This window comes from Mercurialis annua, linkage group LG8 (genome assembly GCF_937616625.2).
Source record: "Mercurialis annua linkage group LG8, ddMerAnnu1.2, whole genome shotgun sequence".
Lineage (NCBI taxonomy): Eukaryota > Viridiplantae > Streptophyta > Magnoliopsida > Malpighiales > Euphorbiaceae > Mercurialis > Mercurialis annua.
In genome coordinates, this window is record NC_065577.1 from 443,090 (window position 1) to 462,209 (window position 19,120).

Genomic DNA, 19,120 nt, shown 5'->3' on the forward strand with positions numbered 1-19,120 from the left:
ACTTCGATGAAGTTGCGTGTCCCGTTTCGGAAACGTTTCGAAAACCGGAAACTCTCAGAAACTCTCGGAAACTTATAAGGAAACGTTTCGGGCCGTTTCTGTAAATAAACAAAATAAAAAAATTGTAAAAAATCTAAAAAATTCTCAACAAATTATATTTTGAACCAATTACCCATGATTTTTATTGTGCACGTTATCCACGATATAACTTATTTTCTTATTTTCGTTGCATTTATATTTGATTTATTATATAATTAATTGGCATAAATGTATAAGTAAAATTTAAAATATATAGTATTTTATAATTTTAATTTTATAAATATATCCCTATATTTTTATTATTTACACGTTTCCCCCACGTTTCGTGTCCTTCATTTTAAAAAAATGCCGTTTTCGCGTGTCTGTTTCGTGTCGTTTCCGTTTCCGTGCTACCTGGTAGCAACTCTGACAGGAAAATAAGCCCATTTTGAAATTCAAATAAAACATAGTGGCGCTTAAAACTGTCTTGTCGTCACTCACCAATTTTCAGTCTGTAAATAAGAAACCCGACGGTCACTCGTCAGCTTTCCTCTCAGCTCCGGCGAGAAAATCCTCAGATCAGAAAATAGTAACGACAACAAGATGGTGGTTTCAAAATCGAACTATGAGGAAATACGGCTGCAAAGATTGGAAGAGAACAAGAAAAGAATGCTGGAGCTTAACTTGAAAGTGCTGTCCGATGATCTCCGTACATCCAGTCCTAACAAATCTCCGGTAACAAAAAATTATTACTTAATAAATTTTCGTTGTTGTCAAATTTTTCGATCTGTGATTATTGAATATTTTTATGACTATAATGTTTATCCAGATGAAAAGGCACTCAAAACCAAGGATTCCTAGATTTCCGGCTGATTTGTTACCGGTCAGAAGATCCTCTCGGTTTTCCGACAAGCCCTCCGTTAGCTACAAAGAAGTGAGTTTCTATAATTCTGCTTGTGAAATTGATTATTTTATTTTTATTATTATTGCTTATGTTTTAATGAATAATTTAAACATTTTTTGATATGATCAGTGAGTTTGATTTTGGTGTTTCTTTTTCTTTGATTTTCTGGTAGATGGCACCTGAACCTATGGAGAGACCGAGAAGGTTTGTCATTTGATCTCATGACTAAAATAAATCAAGTTTTTTTTTCTGTTTAGTTGATAAGTTATGGATTTATTGTGGATTCTATTATAGCTGCCATGTATTAAACTTGCAGGAGCTTCAGTTATCAACGAAGAGATTTGCTTAATCGGATTTACGCGTCCGATGAAGTGAGGGCGTATGCATTGGATAGAGCAGAAAAACTGCAGTCAGGTTTAGAACCTGATATCCCAAGCTTTGTGAAACCCATGCTTCAGTCTCATGTCACCGGAGGATTTTGGCTGGTGAGTCCATCGCTTGCTTGTTTAGTATTATCTTAAAAGTTGAAGAGATGATTTTGCATATAGGAAGGAAGATATGATTTTGCTTCGACTGTTAGCAATTTTGATGGTTGGTTGTTGTATGGCATTTTTGACAGGGACTGCCATTTCAATTTTGCAAGAATCATCTTCCTCGTCATGATGAATATTTGACTTTGGTGGATGAGAATGGAGATTCATCCGAATCAAAGTACCTTGTTAATAAAACTGGTCTTAGTGCTGGATGGAGAGGCTTTGCTATTGATCACAAACTAGTTGATGGGGATGCTCTGGTCTTCCAGCTAGTCAGCCGTAAAGAATTTAAGGTCATTTCCCTACTTATATTATACACAATGTTTTAAGAACCCGGACCATCCGTTGGAAGTCACTCCGGTTCGATTCTGCTCTTAAACAAGATTTCCGGTTCAACTTCTTTAAATGGAAAAATTACTCGAACAAAAAACAGTAAACCGGTTTAACTATAAAAACTGTCAAGTTCTTTATTTAACTAGCTGAACTGTGAAGGGTTTGGCTACCAGTTTGGTGTTTAAAACACTAGTTATATTTATGATTACGATATTTGCAGGTGTTCATTATAAGGGCAAATGAGTATGGAGATGATGAAAATGAAGAGGAAGCTATTGAAGAGAAAGAGATTAGCAATGCAGAGACTGAAGATGATGAGAAGGTTACAGATGTCGAGCCGGTGGATACAAGTGCCAAAAGACTCAGACCAAGTAATTACACAATTCATATGCTTCCATTTATGATTCTACTTCTGAGTTCTGATTCGTTTTATTGCATTCTGCAGGAAGGAAATAGTCTCTATAAACTTATAGATGAACAGAGACATATTTTGGCATTTCAACACAAGGTCATATTTTCTCAATGCTAGTTTAAGCCCTTGTTAAGAAAGATTGAGATACATTCCATGATCTTGTAAGCTTCAAAAATCATGCATTATAACTTAATTAACTTCTAAACAAATATTACCTCAATGCTAATTTCTTCTTTATTCATCGACTATGACACCGGAACTCGAATTTGACAATTCACAGGCACTTCTACTATCGACTGAGCTATACCTTATCGGTACTCGATGCTATTTTCGTGTAAATTGCTATAAGTTACAACTTTTTTATGATGAAAAAACCAATTCTAAATCTGTCAGAATAAGCTCTGAAAATAATACAATTTACTTTGCCTGGTTTCGTATTATTTAAATGAAGCTTCTCAACTTCCAATGAGACGCAGCTTAATCTCAAGTTATTGCTTATAATTTTGCCATTTTTTCGCTGTATGTCGGATCAATGCACACAACCACCTGTAGAAATTTGTATCATAGAGCCGATTAATCTATCTATATTTACAATTATAAACGGAATTGCAGAAGATAAGGATGAATTAGAAACAGGAAACCGATGCATACCTTGCCAACACTTTGGCCTGAGTGAAGATGCTCAACAGCATCTGCAACGGAATTCACACCCACAAATCGTTTTGGATCTATGGAAATCTGCTCAATTGTATAAGAGTGGATTAATCTCATCAGTTCATGTCGAGAATGTTCATATGATCTATATAGCACAAAAACCCATCCACTCCTACGTTTCGCGTTTCATTTTTATATTTTTGGAAAACGCTTGTGAAACTTCAAAACTATATATCTGTAATCTACCCTTGTTAAATATTATGTTTGGCATTCCCTTCATTCAATGTTTCTGTGTAATCTCGTTAAAATATAGAGGAAAAGAGCAAAATTTATATCATGCAAGCTCTCTCCATTGTACTGCCGAAACAATCACCTTTAGCTTTCCTTGAGAGAAAAGATCAAAAAGTCTGTTCAGATGCTCTTGCCATAGGTGACCATACTGGATTAGAAAAAAACCAGCCTGCAGAAAACATTGTTAAAAATAACTAAATGAACCAAAACCCATAAATGTCAATGTTATTTACTTCCTTCAAGAAAAAAATGTAATGTAAAAGTACTAAGGGGCCGTTTGGTTGGGCAAAAAAAAGGGGGAATGGTAATGGGAATGGGAATGATTCCCATTGTTTGTGTTTGTTTTGTCAAATTACACTAGTGAATGGGAATGTGATTACCCCCTCAATGGGAATCACCCATTCCCCCCTTACCCCATGGGAATGAACTTTTGGGAATGGGAATCAAAATTTTAAAAAAAAATATAATGATAAATAATAAATATATAATTATTCAAAAAATTATTTTTAAATTATTTTTAAATTATTTTTAAATTTTAAAAAATATACTTAAAATAAAAAATAATATTTTTTAATATTTTTTTAAAAAAATATATTTTTTATTTTTTTAAAATAATTTTTTTAATTTTTTTAAAATAATTTTTTTAATTTTTTTTAAAAATATTTTATTTCAAAAATATAATTTTTTTATATAAAAAATATTTAAAAAAATAAAAAAAAATTAATAAATAATAAATAATTTTTTTATTAAACTTTACCCATTCTCATTCCCATTCCTACACTTTGAACCAAACAAAAAATGAAAACAATCATTCCCATTCCCATTCCTTCCCATTCCGATTCCCATTCCCAACCTTGAACCAAACGGCCCCTAAAAAAGTTACATACCACAGTTTGGCTTTTAGCTAAAATTTTGTCACAGAGTCCAGTATAATTTGATGGTGTCCATCCATGTTCTCCTTGATACTGACAAAGAATATTAAAGCCGGTTCAAAGACAGACAGTGATAATCTACAAACAAAAGGAACACCAAAATGGTGGATCTGATTGATCGTGAAGATGCGAGTAGAAGTAAATTTACGAGAAGAACAAAAAACAGTAACTACTCAAATGCCAATCACTTGCTAAAGAAAAACAACCTGTGAAATCATTCCAATCACGATAAGTCGTCCATGTACTGCTAAGGCGTTCAGACAGAGGTTAAACATGTCACCACCAACAGATTCATAGATGATGTCAATACCTTTAGGAAATTCCTTCTTTAGAACCTGAAAGCACAAAAAATGATAAGTATTCCTAACTCTAGAGAAGAATATTCCCTACAGTTAAATCCCACTGTATCTTATGCAATTATAAGTATTTTAAATGTTTGATTTTACCAATTCTCAACTTCATTTTACTCAACTTGGAAGATACCACCCCTTTATAAATATTCATATGATCGATAGAAACCGCTAAGGAACAGACTACTTGGTATTAAGAATTAATGGCAAGAAGGCATTGGAGTTAAACTTGTGTTTGAAGATGCTTGTATATCTGAATTCTACACAACTTCTAAATAATAAGTGTGTTTGTGTTGATGCTAGATGCTGGCCAATTATCACAAAAGTTGGTTGAATAAGACAAAACACAGAATGGTAAAATGAAAGGGCACGAGTTTGGAGTACAGATGCATACAGATTTGATGTTTTCAGCTTTATAGTCTATGACTCGGTCAACTCCAAATTCTTTCAAAAGCATTGCTTTTTCTTTGCCTCCACAGGTTGCGACTACCTTCTTTCCAGCCAGCTTTGCAAGCTGCAAATTTATAATTTGTATATGTACTTAAAATCCAAAGGTAAATGGAAATATATATAAAGAACAAGAAAAAAATACTCATCTTACGACTTATAAGAAGGGGCATCTAAGAAAGATGACAGTAAACTGCATAAAGTAAACTCATTTATTACGAGATTAATTTGAAGTTAACCTGAACAGCAAATTGTCCGGTCCCTCCTGCAGCGGCAGTAACAAGTACTACTTTTCCAGATTCCATCTGTCCAGCCTAAAAGTTCCATGAGAGATACAGAGTGAGTTCAAGAGTTTAATATATACTTGCACAATTTCCAGCTTGAGTGCATGGATAAACCACAACCTTTTCTAGAGCAATTGACGCTGTTAACCCTGAAGTAAGCATGGCGACAACTTCAGGATCTGGTCTTGGGATAGGAAGGATATATTTTGCAGGAACCTAAATCAAGCAATTTATATATCACAAAAAAGTAGGCAGTAAAAGAAGATTTTAATGAGGAAAAATTTTCGAGGCATTTAAAGAACGGTTTCTAGGAAAGTATACCACTGTGAACTCAGCATAACTCCCATATGTCATGATTGCAGCAGAAGTGCCGACTTTCAAGTGACGAACAGAGTCTCCCAAAGCTGCAATTAACCCCACTGCCTGAGAATAGCACAAAAAGAACAAGAATTTATTAGGAAATAGAAAAGATGATCAGCTAGCAGTCATGGTAATATTCTTTTCAGGGGCAAAGCGACTCCTTGTGTTAGGTGGTAATATTCTTTTCATTCATTGTTTCTTAACTAACAAACATATGAATTAAATAAGAATTATATTTGACTATTTTCTATTAATGTATTGACGACCATAATCTTCTAATTACATCAAATGACATTTTGAATTTATAATATATAAAAATTTTCCCCCCTTTTCAATAATTTCAGGCTTCACCCCTGATTCCTTTGTTACTATGATTGCCAAACACAGAATGTCATCACATCGAATTGCATCATTGTATTCTTTTATGCACCTCAAAACCAGCATCAAATGGAAGACGAGATTGAATATCTTTGTCGTCACCACTGAAATACCTTCCTGAGCTAAAGTTTACCTGTTTGCAAGTTTATAGCAAGTTATTGTCAAGATACAGATAAGAAATTGATGTGTATAAACTCGGAGGCTAGTAAACCACCAACGAAAATGTCGTAACTAAAAGGAAAGACATAAATTTGCTGTAATGATGCTTGATAACTGTGAAATCATCTACGTAAAGCAAAGTAAACCTTGTCAAACGAAAACTTGAGCAACAGCTCCAATAACTCATTTTACCAACACGAAGCTGCAGTCACTCATGCAACTAGGTAAAGCCAGTTAATATGTTGAGATGCATAACTACAGCAAGGAGTCGGTCATCTACTGAACCAATCAGAATTTGTAGACTTAGCTTGATGCAACATAGATAAAGAACATAGATAAAAATTAAGAAGAATAAGTTATGAATTTAAAACTCCAGCTAATCTTTTCAAGGTGGGTTTATACTTACATCACTAGCATTTACACCAGCGTAAATGACTTTCACAAGAACTTCATGTGGTCCAATGGGTAAACGAAGTGGTACATGCACAATTCTGGTAGCACTTCGGAAATTGTGACTTAAGGTATGGACAACGCTGAAGAGAAAAAAAATAAAAATGTGTTAGTAAGAAAATGCATTCAAATAAAGGGAAAGGTTAATATGCAGCGAAAGTAAATCATGTTTAACTTGTATTTGACGAACAAAAATAAGCAGGAAGTTTAGAAAGAGATGATCTCACATTTTCTCAAAGCTATGAGGAAGCTGTACATCTACTGGGCCCATAGATGGCAGCCTTTTCTTGGAGGCAGAAGGACCCACCGAATATTTTGCTTCTTCTGCAGGAGAGGGCCAATACTCCATGCCTCTGCGATTTGTAATCCATAGGCAAGCACCAGCTCTGTTCTCATTGCTGATAAGCTCAAAAGCACCTAAAAAATACAGCTGTCGGAATTCTATAGTTTTCTTGAGGGGAACAAAAGCAAAAGAAAAACTAAAGAAACTAAAGAAAGGGAGAGGTTCACTAATTACTGTGTACCAGCATATTGGGAAACATTTTTCTGTCCTGTTTGTTTGAACCAATGTTGGGGAAGGTAATTTCTTTATAATATAGCAAAAAGTACACAACAAACAAACAGTTTATAATAGAAAACCGACACGCACAAAACTCCAAGTCAATAATAAAAATACCAAAGGAAATCACAAACCTATAAAAGATTTGAGGAAGTTCAAGCATTAAATGTGGTCTTATAATATATAAAAAAATTCTAAACTTATAGTTACTTCTTTGTAGGAAAGCTTCACCGGAAACTGTACCTTTGATCACCATTTGCATAGGAACAAAGCCTCCCATCATATCCACGAACTTTGGAGAAATCTTTGAACCCATATCAGTTTCAACAAACTGCATCCAATTATTTCTTTTTAATATAAATGATATAGAAAATGCAGGTCCTGTATACTCATATATGATAGATGAATCTGGAACGTTTCAAGTCAGCATCAGATTAATAATGAGAAGAAAGATTGACTACTCTAACCAAAAGAAAGAGGAGAAACTAAACCAAGAAATCAGAACTAGCTTAGATGATGCATACTAACTTGATGTCCTCCACAGAAATGTAGGAAATAACAATACATGTTCATTGCTACATGGATTAAACTCTAAACTGTTTATGAGATTATTTGATAATTGTCTACAGTACACTGCAATGAGTATTAATAAATGGAAGTGAATAGAAGGGCACTGGGGAGAAAAAAGGAGTAGTGGAGGGCAATACATTCTATTAAAACCTTGGGAAAGAAACTCCAACTGAACTAGAGAAGAGAAAACGATTATAGTACAGCTAGAAGCCCATAAATATTTGCATTATCATCTTACCTCAGGGCAAAGCACATTAATCCGAATACCTTGGCGTTTGAATGGGACAAGTGATCTAGTAAACATAACAACACCGCCTGAGAGGAAAAGAGATAAAAAAAACTTTTAAGTATCCAAGTGTTAAATATTGAGTACTAGTATATGATCAAAGTGTTTCTTTGATTAATTATTGCTTTATGGAATGGAAAAATTAGAAAGAATAAAGAACGGGTAGCAGAACACCTTTAGAAGCAGCATAGATAGGATCATTAAACATTGGATACAGACCGGAAGCAGAACCCAGATTTATAATGACTCCAGGCTTTTGTGCATCTTTTATAGCATTTATCTGTTCATGAATTGCAGATAGTTGGTTAATCACCAAAGGGTTCAACTGGCTAGTCAAGAACAATGAATAGATGGCATCATGGAAGGATGCTTGTAGGAGCATAACTTTTAAAGAAATATGTGCGATAGTAATAACTAATATTCAGTAAAGATATGAAGTAAAAACCATAAGCAAGCAGAAAGAGTATCAAGTTAAAACAAATAGTTGAGTTTTTTTCTTTAGCATAGTAGGGTTCTTCAGCTAGTATTCAATTATTCAATTCTAACTTGACACTTTCAACCACCCGAACGATGCCGTGGGAATGTAGTTGACAGCCCGAGTAAAAGCATTACAACATAAGAAATCCAGTTTTTTTATTTATACCGCAAGACGGGTGCAATCAATAACTGCAGTCAGGTTAACATCAACAGTACGCCTCCAAGAACGAGTGCCGTCAGTCTCATCCTTGTGGAATGGAGTTGAAGTACCGATGCCAGCACAATTGATGCAGATGTCAAGCCCTCCATATGTTGCTACATGCTTCTCAAACGCAGCAGCTAAATCTCCTATTCATATCAGGAAAATAGCAACAATATTACATGGTGTGTTACTGAAAAAAAAAAGACCAGATTAACCTTGAGAAAAACCGAAATCCCTGTATTCCAACTTACTTGTGTTGGTCACATCACATTTCACAAACTGAGCAGTGGGGAATTCCAAGTTTGAATGGAACTTAGCATTCGCTTTCTGAATGAGAACCGCAACTTCCTTACCCTTCTCTTCAGAGAAATCAACCACAGTCACAAATACCCCCTTCTCCCCAAGAGCTAAACTAAGTGCTTTCCCTAAAATGTAAACAGATGAATGCTACATCAATCATACACTTCCAAAAACTTCAATTCTCTAAAATAACAGAATTATATGACTGTTGCAACACAGTATCAATCTTTGATTTCCTAAAGCACATCAATCAAACTATAAATGTACCAAAATTGATCAAAGAATCAAAATCAAGGACTAGAAATGTAAAAGAAAAGAGAACCCAATACAATAAAGCAGGTAAATTCTGTAAACAAAAGCGTGATCAGCAGCAGCAGAAGCTACTGCTACAACTTGTAAGTTCTACCTTGAGTTAATGAATTGTAATACAGTAAAAACAAAAAAGATGGAGAATTTATACCAATTCCAGATGCAGCACCGGTGAGCAGAGCTGACAAACCAGGCTTGATCTCCATGTAAGAGGGTTCTCTGTAGAATTTGAGTTTTTGTTTTTGGAAGTAATCAATGAAAAGGAAAGGCTATATAAGCAGATAGGAAAAAATGATTACAGTCATGAATGGTTGATCAATGATGATGACACGGCCGGCGTGTAGTGTGTCGTTACTATAAAATCTGGGTTAGGAAATCAATGTGCCCACAACTTCGCTTTCTTTACTTCTTATCCTTTTTTGTCTTTTTGATGTAAAGTTCTTATCTTTTTGTTCAAAATAATCTAGGCCAAACCCATAATAAAGCCCCTGTACTATACGATTTTTATTCAGGAGGCCCTTATCTCGAAAATGTTATCTGTCCGATCCTTTTACTTGGCATTTTCGCAATTTTGGTGCCCTTATCTGGACGGAATGAAGAGAGTACGTTTCACTTGCGTTATGTGAGAGTATAAAATATAAATTGTCATGGTTTTTTTAACTTTTAATCCTTATAAATAGAATAAAATACACATAAAATAAAAGGACTTTTAAGTAAATTTTTCCTTTCCTTTTTCCACTTTATTTTCAGCACTTCGTCTTCTTCACCAAGCCAAATTGCCCAGCCACTGTTCACCTCAAACCTACAGTTAGTAAAATTTCAAATTTTGACCCATGGCTTTCTAATTTTCAATCACCTCATTTTTGCCCTTTACTTTCATTTCATCTAGCTTAAAACCACACCCTGTTTCCCTTTTATCAATTTTCTCTTTGAACTCATCTCTCTAATGGCAGCCGCCGTCGGGTCATCGATCGTCATTTGCTCTCGTTCTACTCTGATAATGCCAATTTTTTGTTTTTATTTATTAATTATGTGTTATTTGTATGTTTATTGTTATTTTTTGATTTGCAATCTCAAAAAACTGACCTAGCTACTGTAAGCATCACCATCCTTAATTGCCGGAACAACACTGAATGCTCAAAATTCAAATCTTGGATCTCGCAGCTTTCGGAAAGTGGAGACACAAAGCGTTAAAGTCTGTCTTGTGTTCATACTTCGCTGGCTCCCTTCTCAGATCATCCATGGTGTATGTCGCTAGAGGTCACAACGAACAAAAGATTGCTTTGAAGCCAATGGAGGTTTACATTATTGAAACGGATGAGTAAAGGGCGGTGGTGGTGGCGGGTATGAGTGAAAAAAGAGATTCGCGGTGAGTGACAATCGTATTTGAATTGTCCATCGGTGACAATGTCGTCGGAAGGAAGAAAAAGAAGTGGCAGTGCGATGGTTAAACAGATGGAGGAAGAAGATGATGGCAAAATTATGATTTTGTCATCAAATTTATTTTATAATACAATTTTTTTGTTAAGTTATAATTTCATATGAGATAAACTTTTTAATTTATGCCACATAGACTTTGTAATACCCCAAAATAATTGATTAACTAATTGGAAAACGTGTACAGTCTGGATTCGCCAGGGTGGCGTTATCAGAAAGTTTTCATCTAAAATTTAGATAAGTAAGTTTTAGTAGGTCGATTTCAGGAAATTATTTATGAGGAAATTAAGGTTACAGTTCAATTCTAAAGTTAGAATTGAAATTAAAAGGAAAAATAATAAGAAAAGTCTAAAATAAAGTACAGGGACCAAAGTGATAATTTAGCCACTTTGTGTCGGTAATGGAAATATTGGATTTTGACGGGAAAGTGTTAATATCGAGCTTCGTATTATTTATCGGATATAAATAATACGTAACAGTAATAATTTAAGAATTTATCGATTTAGTTATGGACTAAATCGTACGAAAGAAAAGTTTAAAGGATAAATGATAATAAACAAAAAGAGCAAGGACCAAAGTGAGCATTTAACCTTAATATATAAGGATTGAAATATGAAGAAAGGAGAATCAGAAGGGTGATCTCCAGAAGCTTCAAACGCCGATTACGATCGTTTCGCCGCCGTTTCGCCGTTCGACGTCCGATTCGAGCGATTTTCGCGGCGATCTCTTTAGAATCGAAAGCCCTATCGTTTCCGAACATCAAATCAAGGTAAATCTTCAAAAATTTTGGTTAGAAATGGTTAAAAGGGGGCTGTTTTAGGTATATAGAATATTAGGATCGAATTTAACGTTTTTGAAGTTATTATAGCGTTTTAATGAAAACCGAGATGCAGGTTTTGTATAGTTGAATGTATAGCACGTCGGGATGGCTGAAAAGCCCCGGAAAACGACTTTCCGGGGGCTGTTAAGAGTGTGCGTTCGCACACATTAAGTGTGCATTCGCACACTCCTTAAAAAGTAAGGGTGTGCGTTCGCACACATTGAGTGTGCGTTCGCACACTCCTTAAAATTAGGGTGTGCGTTCGCACACCTATTGTGTGCGTTCGCACACTACCTAAAACTTGCCAGATTCAAAATCCCAACGGTCAGTTTATAGATTTGCCTCTTAGGAACGCGTCTGTCAAATTTCATGTCGATCCAACGGTTCAATTGGGAGAGATCGTCGTTTTACTAAACAGTGTCAGTGTGCAGGCAGCACCTGCGCATTGTCCTGAAAACTCCTTGAAACTTCATCGAAATGAAAGTAAACCCTAAAGTTTACGTTTATGAATTAAACGTACAGGTAATTTGGATAAGTAATGGGCGTACCGACGAGCTGGAATAGCTACAAGATCGGACAATGCATAGAACCTGTGTGATAGATTGGTAGCATTGCGGTAGATTGGATAGCAGTCACTGTGAGTACATTTTAATTACTCGTTAATATTCATAAAGTCGCGTATTTTCATATACGGACGACTATATGAATACTTATATGTTTAATATATGTTTGAAAAAGTACATGTATGTATGTTTTGAAAATGATTACTTTCCGTACTGCGTTATTTTAAGAATAACATAAATAGATGAAAAGAACATATATGTTTAAAATACTGGGAAAAGGATTAAGCAATATACAAGTATCGAACCAAATATGTACGAGAAAAGTATAGTACATTCCCATATGTACTATTATTCATATGTTTACAAAGAAATATAGTACGTTCCCATACGTACTATTAATTATAACGAATACCATATGTGCGTGTGTTATAGATGTATGATTGTAGATTGCAATGTGCATGTCATGGTCCATAAAGGATCAATACAACATAAAGGAAAATATATAATTAAATAATAAACGTAAAACGAGAATTTGTACGATGGTACAACCAAATATAAGAACTAAGATACAAGGTTGATCTCGGTAGAGGAATCCCGAGACCTGTATCTTATCCATTCTCGATAATAGTCCTCGGGACCCATATGAAGATAAAATCAAGTATAATATATCGAGAATCAATATGAGATAAGAGCAATAATTAAGATATGATATCAGATACATCGGTTGGCATGGCTATCGATGTCAGATGATTAAAAACACATCGGTTGGCTTTGCTATCGATGTCAGATATGTGAAACACATCGGTTGGCTTTGCTATCGATGTCAGATATGAAAAACACATCGGTTGGCTTTGCTATCGATGTCAGAGAAGTGATTACATCGGTTGGCTTTGCTATCGATGTCAGAAAGATAAAATCAGAGAAACTTAATGAGAAGAATAAAGATAATCAAAACTATAACAGTAAAGAAAACATGTCAAGTATGTACGTAGTATAAACGTACATAAGACATAAGAATGAGGCAAGTATATCAAGTACGTCTATAACATAACCGCTTAGTTTATGACACGTACCTGACCTATAAAGGTATGAGTGAATATACGAAGTAAGATCGTATGAATTATGATCCAAAAAGAATACTTTCTATATAAAGAGGTTTTCAAACGTTTTCACTCTTTATGTAATATTGCTTGTAATTAAATGTATTCACTCAGTTTTATACTGACCCCGTTGTTATTCCAATTTTTACAGGTTGAGTTAGGTATGATGTGGAGAACGAAGCTTCCGAAGTTTTAATTCTCGGAAGTAGTATGAGTCATGAGACTAGGTTCTCATTCTAGCAAGTCCGCAGTAGTTTAGAATAGACAGGCTCTATTTTGTAAAACGCTTTAACTCTGATGTATATTTCAAACAGGGGTCGTGCGTATTTTGATATTATTGTCATATATAAAATATGATTTGATTTGTGAAAAATTTATATGTATTTTCAGGCTTGCTACGGGTTTTGGAGCTACCACTCCCATTCCCTAGCGCCGGTCGCGGCTCAATAATTTGGGTCGTGACAGACTTCCATGTGAAGGAAGGAATGCCACATCACATTATTCTGTTAATTAACGGAGAGTGAGACACACTCTCTTCATTTCGTCCAAAAAAGGGCATTAAAGTCACGGAAATGACAAGTACAAGGACTGAAGAGATAACATTTTCGAGATAAGAGCCTTCTAAATAAAAGTCGTATAGTACAGGGGCCTTAGTATGGGTTTGGCCAATAATCTATACTCGTGATTTGAAAAGAAAACGTTTCTATGTCTACTAATTTTGCACATATTACTATTATTATCCCCATAAATTTATATCCCAACTTATATTTTTCTATTTTTTTTATAATTGGAGAGAGAGCTTGTGGAGAGAATTGAATCTACAACCGAAGCAGTTTATTAACGCTTATACTATTTCTCTTTAATTTTTATATTTTATATAACTGAAACCCATTTATAAAAGGGTGTTAGTTAAAGAGAATTAAAATATAAGAAAAAAATAGTTATATTTTAAAAAGAATAATAAAAAAATAACTCTGTTGTAAATTTAAAAGGATAATAGTAATTATCTTCATAAAAATAAATGGATGTTAAAATGATAAATATTAAATCTAATGATCCAAAATGTTAACTAATTAATTATATTTTAATTTTAAACTAATTATTGTAGTATATAATCCATATTATCAGTAAATATTTTTAAGTAATAATTATATTAATTTTTTTATAAATAAATAATATAACAACTTGTTTTCAATTGATATATTGTAAAATTAATAAAAATAGAAACAAGTTATAAAGAAATCCTTCTAAGTTATTTAAAACGAGCACATTAGTTCTTTTAATTCTTTTTGACAATTTAAATTTTTAATATTTTTAAATGGTGCAATCCCGCGCTGGTACTGAAATAATTAGAAATGTGAGGAGTTAAGTGTCTAAAATTAAATTTAAAGGGTTTAAATATTTTTTCTAAGAAATTAAAAGGGCTTCTATGCACCATTAAAACATGAAGGGCTTAAATGATCAAGAAATAAACAAATTGATTTAATACTCTTTCTGAATAAGTTGAAGGATTTTGTTGTACATTTGGCCTTAAAATACAATTTAATAAAGTTAAATTTTGATCATTAACCTGTTTAATCATGAACCAAACTGCGGGAAACAAAAACCCAATTTGCCTTTTCAAATCTTTGAAGTGAGTAATTGTTGGTAATTGACGATTGAAAGAGACGCCGATCGCTTCAATAATTCGCAAAATCAAAATCTTTACTGAAGAACAAACCCAAAGATAAGTACTCTTTTCATTTTTCTTAAACCCTAGTAATTGAATCAGAAACAAAAATGAAAAATGGACCCAGATATCACATCATGGGTTCTTGAATTTTTAGCTCGCCAACCCATTTCTCATCGCTTGTTTAACAAAATTCTTTACAATCCCCAAATCCCAATTTCATCAACTAACCCTCGCTTTAAGAAAACACTCCTTCTCCGTTCAATTCAAGACGAAATTGCTCATGGGTATGCTTCTTCTGAGTCAATACTTGAATCGCTCGAAATTATTGAAGAATTGGACAAAAAACAGTTAATTCAGATCACAAATTCAATGAAATTGGCCTATGAAGCCGTTGCGGTGGACTGCACGGTGAAATGGCTTATCGGGGATGGCGATAAGGGTCAGTTTTTCGAAGCAGTGAAAAGGATTTGGAGAGATAGAATAGAGAACTTAGAGTTGTCGAATAAGAGTGAGTTGGTCACCGACGAATTGAGGGAGATTAAAGAAGAGATGGAGGCTGCGTTGTTTGATTTAAATGCTTGCAATAGGCTGTTGAGTAGGCATACGGCTAATGAATCTCTGCGGCTCGTGAAAGATTATCTGAAAGAGGCATTTGGTGTAATGGGACCTTCGTTTCTTGAATTAGCAGCCAAAGTTGAGTGGCAAATGAAAGCAACAGAAGCAAATACTGAAACGAATGCTGGTCTAGGTAGTTTCTATATCTGTGTTCTCTATGGTATTTTTATGTTTATTTTGTTGTTATGCTTTGACTATGTGTTCTGTAATCCATTTCTTAGGGCTATTTTATTGTGAATATGTTTGTTAAGAAGAACTACAAATGTTGCATTTTGTAACATGAAAATTTGACGAGTGGCAATGCCTCTTGTGCATCGGATGACTTTATTTGGAGACTTTAATCTTCAAATTGTTAATTTTAATTACCTTTGGTTAAGCCTTTGCGTAGATGTTAATTGATTTGTTCCAATTTGTGGAATCCCCTAGGCTGGATTTATCTTCTTTTCATTTTAGGGTTATTTGCTTTAAGATAAGGAATAGGAATTAGATGGAATAAGAATATGAGATTAGGAATATTGATTTTATATGTTGTTTGTTTGAGTAGGAAATGTGAATGGGAATCAAAGAAGCATGAGAATGGAGTTGATCCCTTTAGGGAGAATGAGAATGAGTGATTCTATTGACGGGAGAATCTTGTTCCATGTAATTGTTTTGAACTAGATATAATTATGAAAATTATTTTCATTTTCATTCCTCCCAAATTTTAGTAATGCAAATGATCCCTTAATCTAGTTGTATTTTACTGAGTTTATGTGCATTGTGTCCTGTCATACAAAATGCTTGAAGTCTATTGAGACAACCATAGTGTACTATTTATTTTTCTACATGGGATACGTTGAAAGGAATGGTTGGGATGGCATCCTTTATGTGTTTTTATGGATCTGGTCCCTGTGTTCTGGCACTGCAAGTTCAACCCTGTGCATGCATTTTAACTATTTTATTTATTTGTGCAGAAAGTGAGAAGAATGATATGCTTGACACTCACTCCCAAGAAGCAGTTAGGACTGTGGAGTCTGGAAGGGCACGCGTGAATGTGCCTCCAACTCAGTTTTACAGGATCCCTACGCCTGAATTTACGAAAGTGAGAGAAGGGCTTGAATCCAGCTCCCTAGAGTTGAAATTATTGGTGAATGATCCTCTTCCTGATGCATTGGCTTTGTCCGAGGCATTAATTGCTGATATGAATAAGAAGGCTTTGAATGAGGAGACTTCGGTCAATCCTAATTGTAGCTTAATGGATCGGAATAATACTGCTTGTACTTTTGAGGTATGAATTGCACTACTTCTCTTTTTTCTTTTTATGTTGTGGGTTGAGTTTGAGAATTGACATCACCATTAGCAGATACGTATATATGAATGACGATCGTGCACTAACAATAATTAGAGAGGGTCCACAATCACCGTTGGATTTAATGAAAAAGAGTCAAATTCAAATATTTGACTATCTGACCAGTCCATCAGGACCTCTCCGCTAGACCCTCATTTGACCATCTGAATTTTTCATTTACTGTCTAAGTTAGGATTTATGGACTATAATTATCGTATGCTTTTCGACTTATTTGGAGAGGTGAAGTTGTTGCTGTGCCCTAGCTACCTCTTTAAAGCTGTTTCTGTTTGCTTTTTTTTTGTGTTAAATGTTGAGAGCTAAGAAAGAAGGCAGGTGTCTCGTGAATAATCCATTACAACCTAAAACCCTAAGTGGACTTCATGCTACATTTTTTGTTTAATATGTGTTTCTATTTAAGTATATGCAGTTGAATTTGTTTGCTGAATATGAATTTTTCGTCTTGGTTAGTGGAGTGATTCCATTGATGATTCATCCCCGGAATCAACCAAAAGGAAAAGATATCACTTGGATACTCCGAGTATAAATGTAGGGTCTCCATTAAAGATTTATAAAACACCAAAACTCGCCAGAAGGAGGCAATTCAAGAGGTGGACTGTTGAAGAGGAAGATGCATTAAGAGAGGCTGTGCAAAGGTATGCGATTGTATTTATACTATCTTTAGTAGTTATGGTTTTAAAATTACCGGATTCATAATTGATTTAAATTTTTCACTCTGTAATGGAAGGTTTGGAAGGGGGAACTGGAAATTCATCCTGCAGTGCAAACGAGACATTTTTGTGGAAAGAACCGAGGTAAAGGTTTCCAATTCGTACTTTTCTTGTGTTTTAAGTTGCAGAGAAACTTATCCTTTTCTATATTTCAGCATTTCCTATTTGAACATTTGCATTTGCATGCAGCAAAGCTTCTGTTGTTTTTTGAAGTTTTTGAAAGTTTTTATGACTGCTATAAGTTTGCTTGTTACATTTTTCTCAGGTTGATTTGAAAGATAAATGGAGAAACATGATGAAGTAGTAACTTAGTGATGAAGGTATAACTAAGTTTTTTTTTTTGGGATGGATTTTAACTAGGTAGAGAAACAATGCTCATGGTCTGTTATTTTGTGCCCTTCTACTTAAGATGCAACTATTAATTTATCTCTAGCAGATGTAGTTAAAGCTAAAGTGTGTTTTATATACTCTATGTACATAACATGCTTAGAACAAATGATCATTTCACCCCTTGTATATAGTTCAAAGGATCAAAAAGACAAAATTTACAACGGAAGATTTAAGTTTCAATATGGATATTCGAGCCTTTAAATTTCCTGCATTAGAGAGGTTTGCCATAAGGATGTGAAAACATGGATTTATTATTTCTCATGAGAATGGTAGAGATTTGATTACGATATTCTTCCTTGCGATTTCTATGTTTCAGGAACTTCTTGAAAATCTAAATCAGGAATGTAAACTGATTGCTGTTTAATTTGGCGAGAAATTACAAGGCTAATTTTCATTGCGTTAGTTTTTTTTTAATTTCGTTTTAAATGTATAGACTAATATTTGCATTCCACGTGTCTTTATTTCCTGCCAAACTACAGATGAAGGATCTAAATGATACATTATGTATAAGTTGTGGATTTCTTTGTAAGATAACTCTGAGAATAATGTTTTTGATATTTAGTGCGAAGTTGAGGAGGCAAATTGATCCTTTACTCGACATGCTAATCTCTTCCATTCCATGTTATTTCTTTATTTATATTTTGAATTACCTTTGAACATATTGAGTTTTGTTAGATGATGTTTATCCACTTTGGAGAGATTAGGTAGACTCAGTCCACCACGTCATCCGTGAACTAAACCTATCACATAATGACACATCTTTAAAATGATGGCACCGCAAATATTTTAATAGTGTGCTTTCACCAGGAAATCATAACAATATGATATCTCATATTTTGCCTGTGAAATCTAATCTAATCGATAGATTCAATTTTGTTTTGAATTTTATATTAAAAAAATTAATTGTTTTAGTTCGGTTTCTTTTTCTATGTTATAAAAGTTAATGAATGGCACCTCAAAAAATTTAGAAAATTGCTCAGTTTTTGTACAAAATTATATTTTCGTATTGTAAGGAAATTTTTGGAAATTTTTTAGTTCAAATGAAATCAAACGATGTGAATATACTGCTTTCTTAGTAAAGTAAGTAAAAACAGGTTTTCACCCGAGAATGACCTTATAATAATACCTTTTAATTTTTAAAAATAACATTAAAGTGTTGTATTTCTAAAAAAATAGTATCAACTATCATGATTTTAAATTTTTTAATACTAACCATTAATATATTACTATAACTTTTATAGTAGCACTTTGTAGTGTTCT

General features: G+C 34.0%; 3 protein-coding genes across 5 annotated transcripts; 2 read left to right on the forward strand and 1 right to left on the reverse strand.

Moving 5' to 3' along the window:
- The first annotated feature begins 437 nt into the window (after window positions 1-437).
- On the forward strand, window positions 438-2,441 carry LOC126660258 (B3 domain-containing protein At3g19184-like). Its single transcript, XM_050353652.2, has 7 exons — window positions 438-753; window positions 848-952; window positions 1,095-1,126; window positions 1,239-1,407; window positions 1,542-1,748; window positions 2,009-2,159; window positions 2,234-2,441. The coding sequence occupies exons 1-7, from the start codon at window positions 622-624 to the stop codon at window positions 2,242-2,244; spliced, it is 807 nt and encodes a 268-aa protein (XP_050209609.1). The 5' UTR covers window positions 438-621; the 3' UTR covers window positions 2,245-2,441.
- On the reverse strand, window positions 2,412-9,633 carry LOC126660257 (uncharacterized). Its single transcript, XM_050353650.2, has 18 exons — window positions 9,360-9,633; window positions 8,851-9,024; window positions 8,564-8,745; window positions 8,095-8,200; window positions 7,873-7,949; window positions 7,308-7,395; window positions 6,733-6,922; window positions 6,462-6,588; window positions 5,949-6,029; window positions 5,480-5,581; window positions 5,279-5,374; window positions 5,114-5,188; window positions 4,822-4,941; window positions 4,284-4,412; window positions 4,033-4,110; window positions 3,228-3,314; window positions 2,852-2,938; window positions 2,412-2,746 (listed from the first exon to the last, which is right to left on the reverse strand). The coding sequence occupies exons 1-18, from the start codon at window positions 9,412-9,414 to the stop codon at window positions 2,696-2,698; spliced, it is 1,905 nt and encodes a 634-aa protein (XP_050209607.1). The 5' UTR covers window positions 9,415-9,633; the 3' UTR covers window positions 2,412-2,695.
- A 5,060-nt stretch (window positions 9,634-14,693) lies between these two features.
- On the forward strand, window positions 14,694-18,475 carry LOC126661233 (telomere repeat-binding protein 4-like). 3 transcript variants are annotated; one of them, XM_050355053.2, is made up of 6 exons: window positions 14,694-15,548; window positions 16,369-16,682; window positions 17,211-17,395; window positions 17,488-17,554; window positions 17,736-17,790; window positions 18,177-18,475. In XM_050355053.2, the coding sequence occupies exons 1-5, from the start codon at window positions 14,915-14,917 to the stop codon at window positions 17,772-17,774; spliced, it is 1,239 nt and encodes a 412-aa protein (XP_050211010.1). In that variant the 5' UTR covers window positions 14,694-14,914; the 3' UTR covers window positions 17,775-17,790; window positions 18,177-18,475. The 3 variants fall into 3 exon arrangements, with proteins under 3 accessions (XP_050211010.1, XP_050211011.1, XP_050211009.1); XM_050355054.2 differs by lacking the exon at window positions 18,177-18,475 and adding an exon at window positions 17,992-18,040; XM_050355052.1 differs by lacking the exon at window positions 18,177-18,475 and having other exon boundaries at window positions 17,736-18,040.
- Window positions 18,476-19,120: the final 645 nt, after the last annotated feature.

Excerpts from the sequence above, each read along its gene's own strand:
- LOC126660258 (XM_050353652.2), top strand. The coding sequence starts at position 622 with ATGGTGGTTTCAAAATCGAACTATGAGGAAATACGGCTGCAAAGATTG. Across the intron at positions 953-1,094 it reads CCTCCGTTAGCTACAAAGAA|ATGGCACCTGAACCTATGGA; the intron begins GTGAGTTTCTAT and ends ATTTTCTGGTAG. Across the intron at positions 1,749-2,008 it reads TCAGCCGTAAAGAATTTAAG|GTGTTCATTATAAGGGCAAA; the intron begins GTCATTTCCCTA and ends CGATATTTGCAG.
- LOC126660257 (XM_050353650.2), bottom strand. The coding sequence starts at position 9,414 with ATGGAGATCAAGCCTGGTTTGTCAGCTCTGCTCACCGGTGCTGCATCT. Across the intron at positions 6,030-6,461 it reads CTGGTGTAAATGCTAGTGAT|GTAAACTTTAGCTCAGGAAG; the intron begins GTAAGTATAAAC and ends ACTTGCAAACAG. Across the intron at positions 2,747-2,851 it reads CAGGCCAAAGTGTTGGCAAG|GTGGTTGTGTGCATTGATCC; the intron begins GTATGCATCGGT and ends AAATTTCTACAG.
- LOC126661233 (XM_050355053.2), top strand. The coding sequence starts at position 14,915 with ATGGACCCAGATATCACATCATGGGTTCTTGAATTTTTAGCTCGCCAA. Across the intron at positions 16,683-17,210 it reads ATACTGCTTGTACTTTTGAG|TGGAGTGATTCCATTGATGA; the intron begins GTATGAATTGCA and ends CGTCTTGGTTAG. Across the intron at positions 17,396-17,487 it reads TTAAGAGAGGCTGTGCAAAG|GTTTGGAAGGGGGAACTGGA; the intron begins GTATGCGATTGT and ends CTGTAATGGAAG.